The sequence below is a fragment of the Gastrolobium bilobum genome, unplaced genomic scaffold, assembly GCF_033153095.1.
Source record: "Gastrolobium bilobum isolate Gb01-03AN ecotype WA unplaced genomic scaffold, APGP_CSIRO_Gbil_v1 utg10696, whole genome shotgun sequence".
NCBI lineage: Eukaryota > Viridiplantae > Streptophyta > Magnoliopsida > Fabales > Fabaceae > Gastrolobium > Gastrolobium bilobum.
Window position 1 is genome coordinate 492,307 of NW_026899284.1, and position 10,853 is coordinate 503,159.

Below are 10,853 nucleotides of genomic sequence, written 5' to 3' on the forward strand. Positions count from 1 at the left end.
GTGTACAAATTCCCAACTTTTTCTGCTCCAATTCCCAATCTTTTTCAGTTCTAAAATTTTTCCACTATCTTACAACAATTCATCTAATTTCTTTCAATTTTGCTTGAAGAATCCCTGCGTTTTTGTTTCATGGGTTCGTTTTGGGAGCCATAGAGCGCCATGACCAAACCCAACACCTTTTTTAAAAATATCATAAAGCCCTTCAAATTCGGTTCCAATAGAGGTAAACCAACAAAATCTAACTCTTTTTTTAAATACCATTTTCTGAGTTTATTTTCTTTGAATTTATTTCCTGGTTGCTGAATTTGTTGATTATATTAAGATTCTATGCTTCCTGGGTTATTGTATCATCTCCAATTGGTGCCACGGTTCATGGATATTTTTATGGTATGGGTAGTTCGCAGAAGTCGACTTTTCGGTCTCTCCTACTCCTACACACGAAGGTCGGTTGAATAAAAGTTTAGATCTTGTTGATAATAAACCATCCTCTGATCCACAATCTTCCACAATTTCGTCTGATCTCTCTAGTGATAGCAACATAGAACAAACGGAAACTAAATCAAATTCACCAGCGATGATGAAAAAAAAAAAAAAGGACGGCATTGAGGAAGAGAGAAAGGGTGTGGGAGGAAGTGAGGAGAGAGAAGGAAAAAAAGGGTTATTTTATTTCGCAATTATGAATCGTTGGATTAGATTGTGATCCAACGGTGATGAAAGGGGTAGGCAAAAGGTAGGTAAGAAGGGAGTAGGTAGAATAACCTATCCCAAAATATTTTACCCAGTAATTAAAAGGACCTTAACATCTAATCTTTTATCTTCTAAAAAGAAAATCACTATATTAAATATCACATATTAATAGACGTTTTTATTTGAGTCTTGCAAAGTCAAATACTATTATTGAGTTGCTCAGTGTGAAAGTATATTTCTTTTTCCTTATTAAAAGCTAACTCGGTGTTATAAAAAATGAAAAAAATTATCATCTAACTTAAAAACTTTAATTGTAATATTAAATTCACCATTGACCAATAATTAATAATATATTTTTTATATACCTAATAATATTAGGTCAACATATAATCAAAATTTCAAAAAAATAGAATGAAATGTAAAATAAAACACGTAAATCTTAAAAAAAGAAAACTTGCTGTGCTCAAAGTTGCTTTTTTAAATAATTCATCTTCATTAAGCATGCGCTAAATTATTTAGTTTACATTTTATTTTATTTATTTATTTATTTATTTTGGGTACCGATTCTAGAGCCAAAAATATCCGTAAAAGTATGAAAACAAAAAAGAGAAGAGTAAAGGCCCTAAGCACAGTGGAAGGTAGCGGGAGATGATGAACAACAAGAGTGAAGACAGATTCTCCGATGACGATGTCTGGGAGGACGCCATGCTCGAAGAGTTAATCAAAACCGAAGAGCTTGTCCTCTCTTCAAAGGCAAAACCACCTTCCAACCCTTCACTCTCTCACCCTCCTCCTCTTCCTGCCATTTCCTACGTTCCTCAACAACCGCTTCGTTCCGTCGCGGTTTCTACCTGCGACGCCGCTGGCTTCTCGCCACCCCGAGAGCTTTCTCAGAGGACCACCCTTTTCGATTCTCTTCATCACTCTCCCTCTCGCCCTCCTAAACCCGATTCCGATAAAGACCTCGAAATTTCCCGCTTAAAGGTAATGTCCAAATGGGTATAAACGATTTTGCGTTTTGGGTGCACAAGCTCGAAACTTTTGCCTCTGTGCGCGGCTGTTTCGGTTGTTGGTGGAAAAGTAAATGGGTCATTGATTATGAGTTTTACACTTTGTAAACTCTTTATGTTGTCGTTTGTCTACCCTATGGATTAATCATTAGCCACGCTACATTTGAATGAACACTGTTTGATTATTTTTTACGTAATGAGTATTACTCTGAGAAACGGAAGGAGTACCTTGTGGATATTTCAGATTAAAAAAAAAAATAACTGCAATATTAGGATCCATTTAGCTAAGTTAGAAGGATTTAGTTGTGTTATTGGAAGTCGAGGTTAATCAGACAGAAAAAATATAAATAACCATTCTTAAGTTTTATCAGTGATATCCTGTCACTTAATTTAAGATATTTTAGGCATCTTTTCCATGTACATCCAAGTTTTGAAACTTTCAAGTTTCTTTTTGTATTGTTTTTCCTGTTATGTTGTGTGTTTTGGAAATGTTAAGTGCGGAAAAGGGTCTTTTCTAAAAAACGGCCCGCTTGCATCATGTACTTTCAAAATTTAAATAACAAAGATTCACTTTAGCTTTTCTTACGCTGAATTTGGTGTTGTTTGGTTGATGGCAAGAACAGAGGGAGCTGGGACGTGCAACAAAGCAGATTGCTAATCTGGTATGCTGGTTGCAACTATACACATTCTTTTTGTTCTCGTTTTGTAACTGCTTCAAAATTCTGATTCTGGAAGTCAGTAAAATGATGCTATGATTTAGTTGCATGCTTTCAGGAAAAGGAGTGTCTCAAGTTCCAGAATGAAGAAAAAAGTGGTCGTATTAAATGTTCAGAGAGCATACACAAGTAAGTCAAATTTTTTATTTTGTTTTGCACCTCATTTATAGATGACCCTTCTGGATGCTTCTCAGAATTAGCCAACAAGAAAACATAGAGTTCAGCTCTTCAATATATTGCAGCTTTATATGATAGTCGCTTATATATCTTGAATGATTTGATAGATATGCAGAAGCCATTGAAAATGAACTCATAGGGTGAAAAAGAGGCATTTGACTTTCTGTTTGGACGTTTATGAGCTTAAGCTGAAAAAAACAACAAAATTTGTAGCCTTTTTGGTGGACCTATTGGCTATCGGTAAATATTTACCTGTCTGTCTTTGTGTATAACTGTGTATCGTTTATCAATGGTCTATGGTAAGAGTGACCAGAGCTTAGTATAGACAGCCATTGCCAATTGGGTCTTGACAAATGGTCTCAACTAAACTTAGAGTTGACCTGAATAGTAATTCAATGGCTTGAGTCGAAGATTAGTCTAAATAGAGTTTAGCCCATGAGCAGGAGGTAGGCCATGATGAACAACTAATCAGTGTCTAATATGTCAGGCCTGAGATTGTCCTTTTTTTTAAAAATAAAATAAAATTCTTTCTCTATTGTCATGTTGCACTTCATGTGGCATCAATATGTTGCATAAAGTTATTATTATTATTATTATTAATGACGGACCATTATGGCAGGGATTCTGAAATTCTTGCTCTCGACTATGATAAAATCCCTTCAAAATTTCCAAACGGAGTATCTTCAAATAATCTGGCTGGTGAGGCATGAGAAAAATCTCTCTTCCACTTTTTAAAGTATTTTCTGTTTTTGTCATGGTGACAATCCCTTGACACGTTTTTGTTGCGTGCCAGTTGAGACAACTTTTAAAGCTATAGGAATTCAAACAGACATGGTTAATCATCAAGAAGCTCAAGGTTGCATATGTGATGATCTGCCTGATTATAGTGACCTCTCCCAAAAGTTGGTGGCAGTATGGGGATCTCCAACTGACAAAAAGCTGGGAACTAACGCGATATCCAAGTTGCTTGTGGGTTGTCAAAGAGATTTTCATATTCTTTTTGGCTGCATGAGCATGAGTCTGCCCTCTGAAATAACAAGAGAATTACTTACAGATATAAGCTCTTCAGGAGTAGCTTTGCATTATCTGAAGGATTGTTTTCATACAACAGAAGCAGAAAAGGTGTCACATCTTTACCTTGCATTGACAAAGGTATTAGTTCAACTACGCATTTTTGTATAGTTTCCTTTAGCATTCATCTCTGAAATTGCATAATTCTGATCCGATGGAGATATTCCACACATAAAGTGGTAGTTTGGTTTAAAAAAGTGACTGCCCTTACTATTGATTTTGAAATTTTTGGAAAAAAAAAACATGAGTTAAAAATTATCCTGGACTCTCTGAATGTTATTTGGTAGATTATTTTCTTTCCTTCCTGTTAGTTTATGCACTTGATCATTGCTTGAGATATGTGGAGGGCTTGGAGATCTCTGGTGTGCGGAATTTTTTAACAACTCATTTTTCCTTGTTTACTGTGCTATTATTAGGGGTTCATTACCCTCATTTTGTGTATTTCTATTCTCTTTTAATATCACAATGTGTTATTATTTTATCTTTTTTATTTTTTAAAGAAATCCCGGGAACTGATACCTTTTTCATGGTTAATATTCGACATGTTTACCCTTGTTAATAAGCTCGTTTCTATTGTTCAACCATGTTAGTTGAGGTTGTATGTCATCCAGTTGTATGTACTGCAGATAGCTGATGGAACATATGTGTTGGAAACTTTGATAGAACCGTTACTTGATCTCTGTGGTATGGAAAATGTAAGTACTTTTATACTAAATTTGTGAATAAATGTTCTATTTACAAACTGCTCGCTAACTTATATTACTGTTATCTGTGTGTAATCTATTTTCCTTATTAAGCTGTAGCTCTACAGAAAAATGATGTGTTAGCTATTTTTCAATGCATCCTTCTGTTTCTTAAGGATCCACCATTCCTTCCTCCTTAACTGATTAGTTTGAATAAGTTTGTCAAACACCCTCATAAAACAGTTTGCTTGTGGTACTTACTCTAAGATGCATGGTTTATCAAATTACAATGAACCTCTTGAATGATCAGTAATCCCTAATTTCATTCCTTTGGGCTGCAGAGTTTGCGGGTCCAAAAAATAAACTGTATTGTTTGAACTTTTGAATGATGTACATTGAGCATACGATGGGTTGGGATGTTGGATATTGTAAGTGTTAACCATCTCTTAGCTCAGAAACTAAGAACAACTCCCCTCAGCGTGAAGTTTGAAACATTTGAGCTTTCTACTCTATATATGCGGTATAGATGAGAGTTCTGAAATATCTGGTTTCTACTCAGTTCTGACTGTATTAAATTCATAGTAAATAGTGACAAGCACGCCTTTTTTTGCAATGCTTTGGCTTGTCCGAATACTTGTTAGTTATGATTTCTGCAAAAAGGTTTTGTATTTTAGTGAGGGCTTATTGAGTCATTATTGGCTCATGTCATTTTATGGCTCATGTCATTTTATGCTTTGATGATATTTAAAATTGAAAATGTCCGCATGCTTTAAAATTACCATATTGATTTCTTAAATTCGTAAAAGTAATTTTATCAGGCATTCTTTTCCTCTTGCTTTCTAATTTACATCCTTTGCTGACAAATTCTCCCCGTCTTGCTTAGGTTGTTATTGTTCGTAGCTCTCTATGTATTCTGCATACTCTTCTGAAGCTCCTAATGGAACTGGAAAAGAATTTTGGAAGAAGGTATGTGTTATTTGAATGATATCTTCCCTTGTTTTTGCAAACTTCATATTGATTGAATTTGTGTCCCTTGTGTTGTAAGGATAATGCTCAAACTTACCATCCTATAGTTGAACAAGTGTATTTGTGCACTGCATGAATGGAAAATGTTGTACTTGGAGAAATGATCTATTGCTTATAATTATTTCTGTACTTGTTACTTTTGTCAGTGAAACATACTCAGACAAAAATATGATAAATGTTTTGAAGAAATTATTTTTTTTCTCTCAACCCCTTCACCTATATTGTACTGGCCTTTTGGTGGTGGATGTGGGGATGGAGGGGCACTGTGGACTGCGGAAGGAACGAAGGTTCATCAGTTGTTATTTTTGTCGATTTGATCAGAATGTTTAGTTGTAGTAAGCAATACTTTAATCATGCTGCTTGCAGAAAATGCTACTGAGCCTTTGTAATAGACCATTTTTGTTCTACTTGTTTAATGTTCTGGACCCTTTTCCATTGGGAAAGACTAAGAGTCCGGGACAGGTTATGAGCTGCTGAACAGTAAATTGTATGTGAAATCACTTTTTCTTTCTTTCCTTTCTGCTGTTCCTATTCTTATGAACTTATGATTTGATCTTTCCAGTGGACTCTGCTCAGGGACAATGTCTTCATTGAAGGACTTTGCGATGGGAAGGACCTTATGGATTCTGGCAGATTGGAAGATGTAAAAGATGGGACTCTGCTCAGGGACAATGTCTTCATTGAAGGACTTTGCGATGGGAAGGACCTTATGGATTCTGGCAGATTGGAAGATGTAAAAGATGGAAAGTTCTTCAACAAAGAAATGCTAAGCAGAAAAGAGTGCTGGAACCATCAAAACGCCTTACAACCTCATGTAAATTGGCTTTATCTTTTTGAGATAATGCATCAAATTGCCATGAGGATCACAGAAGAAAGCGTGAGAGTGGAGGCAGCAACCATCATGAAGCTGGTTCTCCTGAGAAGTAATGCTTACTTTGAGAGGGAGCAGTAAGTTTTTTCAGGTTTCTGTTAAAAGTTTGACCTTTGAAGATATTATATTTATGCCAATTGAAATTTGTGTGAATACAGGTTTAGCCAGAAAATAGTTTTTAAAACCATTTCAGAATTGCTTAAGAAGGATGCTGGGCTGCGTGTTAAAAAACATGCTCTAAGACTTCTGTACCTCGTACTAAATTGTAAGTTTCCTTTAATAACCAATTTATGATAATATTTTTCATCAAATACTACATAATTCTTTTCCAGTTAAAGTATAGCTACTGTTCCTGTTAATTTCAATTTTTTTTGCAGTTACTATATATAGACTTCACATCTTAAGTCTTTTCTCATTATTTTGTAGGAAAGTAATGGCTTTGAATGAAAATAATTTATTTAAAAGCTATCATCTATTTTTTTATTCGTTGAATCATGACTGGCCATACAAAAATAATAAAGTGGAAACCTCAGTTAATTGCCTTGGATGAGATTATTTAATATTACTCCTTGTATTGCGCCCCAGGCTTATAATGACGGCATGGGAGTTTGAGCCTAAAACCTCTTGCATCAATTTTATTTGATCAAGTTATTTGTCAAAACTGACTGGCAACTTGCAAATGCGAGAGTAAATGTGGGAACAAATACAATCTCAATCAGTTCAATGATCCATGTCAACTTCAAACTTACAAGCTTTTAAATTAATAAATAGGATGTGATATGTCTAAATCCAATTCCACATGCTTGCGCATGATAAGGGTGATCAATTATATTGGTTTGGTTCGGGTATTTGGGTTAAAAGAGGGTCTCTGGTTGTGCAAAAATCAAACCCATTGAACCTGACTCGATTCAAATCCGTATTTTCCTCCACCTCTGTTTTTTTCAATTTTATTTTTGTTTTATGCATATTTTTTTTAAATATATATATATATATATATATATATATAAATATATACACAAGCTAATTTTTTAAACACTATTTTCATTTTTTATAAATAATTTTTCTAAAAAATATATAAATATAAATATAAATATATTTAAACCTGATGACCCATCCGAATCAACCAGATTTTAATAAACCTGGTCCAACCTAACCCAGACTTAGATGATTTGGACATTTTCCCCCTGAAACCCGACCCAACCAGTGTGCGGCCCTAGGACATGGCGTCTAATGCCTCTTGTCAAATCAAGTGTCTTTGGCTTGAGCATATGTTAAACTGAATGTTGTTATTTGAATGTTTATTTTAGACTCATCTGGTTGCTTATGTACAGTTCTAGTTTTAGAATTGAGGGTCAATGTCTGTCTGTATCTGCTGTTCATTCGATGCATCTAATCCTAACTTTTTTTTTAATATATTTTTCAATATCTTATTTTCATGTATTTAAGGTCCTAAATTGTTGGCCACTTTCTGCTGTGGTTGCAAAGAAGGGGATGATAGTAGTGCTATGGATGACAGTGCATCTGCTTCAGATTTCCAAAATTTTAAAATCATCCTTCAAGGATTGGCTGATTGTGTAGCATCTAATGGAGGTGGTTTACAAGTAAGTTTGCTGGCGAAGATACTTTGTCCATGTAACATTTTGAAATATTGAGGTTGAGTATTCTGATGTGATTAATTTTATTACTGTGAAAATCATTGGAAAACACAATATTTACCTATTTCAATCCTTTTTCCATGGTGAAACAATGAAACATTGTGGAACAAAACCTCTAATCAGTTAATTAGCCACACGCCTGCAACTATAAATTTCCTTTTGATTGTACAGTTGCCTCTGGATGCATCACCATTAGCTCATTAAAGCTTTGCTTCACTGATCAAAGACTGGGAGAGGAAATTTTGGGGGGGTTTTGGGGGGTGGGGGTCAGTGGATTAAGATTTAAGTTCATTTATAGAAATAGAGAAGTAGGAAATTTAAAATTAATAAGTGGAATGAAAGTAAGGACAAAATGTGTCGTGTAGCTATCTAAAATTACTCCTTTTATTTTATTTAGGGCCCGTTTGGGATCTTTAAAAAAAGATTTTTTATGCCTTAATTTTTTTAGAAAGACTTTTTTAAAAAGATAGATATTTTGCATTTGGATATAGTACGTGAAAAACATTTTTAACTAAAAAAGTTATTTAAATGTTAAAATTAAAAAACATTTTTATTTTATGTATAATAAAATTATTAAAAAGGATATGTGAAAATAAATCATAGAATTAAGATTTGGTGGCGGGGGCAATGTGGTGGTGGAGGTAGCCGGAGGTGTAGGTGTAAGTGTCGGTGATGGTGATGACAACTTGTAAAGAACCTTGGGATACACCACCCCAAAAGCTAGCTCAAGGGGTGAGAGTGCTCAAGACCTTATAAACTCCACATTAGTTGCACATACAACCAATGTGAGACTATATATCTCAACACGCCTCCTCACACGAGAGCCCATTGGGCTTGAAGAGTGGAAGATGCAACAGGCTCAGCCTACCTGTGCTAAGAAACACAAGAGAAAGTGGGGGGCGGCGAGGCTCTGATACCATGTAAAGAACCTTGGGATACACCACCCCAAAAGCTAGCTCAAGGGGTGGGAGTGCTCAAGACTTTATAAACTCCACATTAGTTGCACATACAACCAATGTGAGACTATATATCTCAACACAACTACTGCAACAATGGTGGGGTTGAGGTAAATTCATTTTGAGAAAAATATTTGGTTTTTGATTTTTTTTTTTTTTTTTGGAAGCAAGAAATTTCAACTAAAAAAAAAGCAGTATTTTGACTTCTTCATGACCTAAGGTTTTGTGTAAAAGTTTGCATCCAAACACTCATTTATAGCCAGAAACACTTTTTGAAAAAACAGCTCCTAGAGGATAAAAAACCAATCCAAACATGCTGTTATTCATTTACATGTTTGTATCCATTCTTTTTCATTTAACAAATATAAAAATAAATTAAGCACTCTTTTGGAACTTTGGGGACAAAAAAGTGAAGATCAAAAGCTTCTTTCTTATTACCTTCAATAATAGGGATGTGGCGGAGTCACTTACTTTGGTTTGGGAAAAAAATTAAAATTGAAATCATGTTTCAAACTATTATCTGTTTAAAATCTAGGTCTTTGAAATTTCAGGAGTTGAAAATAAGCAGAGATGCTATTCTTGTGCTGGCATTCCTTGCATCATCCGGACAACCTGGTTTTGAAATCCTCGTTGGGCATAGGCTCCCTAGAGGGGTAAACTATCTTATGTTGATTTTGCAATTACTGGTATCAGAGATGGACCTTGAAGCTGGAGCACCCGAGGAGCAGCCTGAAATTTTTAGGGAGAGGTAATAGAACAGGAGTGTCTGGATATAATCATCAACATTATTCGTTCCTCTTGTCAATAAATTTTCATCCTTTTTCTTTTCTCAAAAATATTTTTAAAATTGTACTTTTCAACTGTTTTTCTATTTTTGTTTAGTTCATGCCTTTTTTGAATGAATAAATAAATAAATATATAATCCATGCCTATGTTCCTGTGTTTCTTGCATAGAAGTTGATTATGAGGTTGAGATATTGGCGAAATCAGACATTTAGTTTTATTATTTTTGCATTTTCACAAGTATGTAATGTGATTTAAGTGGTATGACTCATTCTGAGCAATTTGTTGTCAGGACATTTCTAACACGGGAGATACTCATATTACTTAACAGACTAGTGTCCAGTCCTTCATATTCTGCTACTGTTTTGCGCGGTTTAACGAGCACTAGGGATATGGCTGGCTTATCAATTGATGTTGCAAGCAGATTATCTCGGAAAGGGAAGAAAAATGAGCAGCAGGACAACGTGGTGAAGCATATAAGAGAAACTGAAATCGTTGACCTTGCTCGCCTGTTCAAGAAAAGGGTATTCACATATTTAGGAGATGACTTATTATGAAGTCTCATATTCCATTGAAGTTTTTTGTATATATGCATGCATGAATCATTCTACTCAGGTAGGAACGAAGGCAGCGAAGGCACGCTAGTTTTTTGGAGGACTATAGTAGCATGAATTTGTGGTAAGTTTCAGCAGTCGTACCTGGCGGAGAAAATTTTGATTGTTCTGACAAATGTATCTCTTATTCAAAATTTTGTATAGTTGGAAGACTTCATTTAGTGCATAACGTGATATCATTTGGAATGTGGCCATTAATTAAGCAATGGGTGGTCGAATAAAATGATGTCACATTAATCTCTTATTTTTTTGTTGCTTGAAATATATCCCTTTTTATTACTATTTAGAAAATTTATTCTGGTTACTGCGTTACCCCTTGGTCTCTCGGTTCATTCTATTCAACCATTTAAAAAAAAAAAAACAGAAGGGAAGAATCAACCATTTATTATTTTGACTAGGCTATTAATCATTAAGCAAAGCTATTGACTTTGGTAGGTTATCTATTTATTTTTTGGGGGGAATAAGGTTACATGACAAGAAATCAATTTTTTTACACATACAATTCAAGTTGGGTCTTACTTTTGATTTTTTTTTCTCTCCACTATTTAATGGACATATAATATGAGTGTATAGGAAAATGGTTTCTTGTCATTTAACATGATAA

General features: G+C 34.7%; 1 protein-coding gene across 1 annotated transcript; it reads left to right on the forward strand.

Moving 5' to 3' along the window:
• The first annotated feature begins 1,289 nt into the window (after positions 1-1,289).
• LOC133289217 (protein SENSITIVE TO UV 2) lies at positions 1,290-10,499 on the forward strand. Its single transcript, XM_061487113.1, has 12 exons — positions 1,290-1,671; positions 2,321-2,359; positions 2,472-2,542; positions 3,210-3,289; positions 3,384-3,742; positions 4,288-4,356; positions 5,228-5,310; positions 5,947-6,318; positions 6,400-6,506; positions 7,688-7,842; positions 9,404-9,600; positions 9,928-10,499. Exons 1-12 carry the CDS (start codon positions 1,336-1,338, stop codon positions 10,190-10,192), a joined length of 2,133 nt encoding a protein of 710 aa, XP_061343097.1. The 5' UTR covers positions 1,290-1,335; the 3' UTR covers positions 10,193-10,499.
• The last annotated feature ends 354 nt before the right edge of the window (positions 10,500-10,853 follow it).

What these genes read in the sequence shown, in the direction of transcription:
- LOC133289217 (XM_061487113.1), top strand. Translation starts at nt 1,336, where the DNA reads ATGATGAACAACAAGAGTGAAGACAGATTCTCCGATGACGATGTCTGG. An exon ending in ATCTTCAAATAATCTGGCTG is followed by an intron (nt 3,290 to 3,383) that starts GTGAGGCATGAG and finishes GTTGCGTGCCAG; the next exon opens with TTGAGACAACTTTTAAAGCT. An exon ending in ATCTCTGTGGTATGGAAAAT is followed by an intron (nt 4,357 to 5,227) that starts GTAAGTACTTTT and finishes CGTCTTGCTTAG; the next exon opens with GTTGTTATTGTTCGTAGCTC.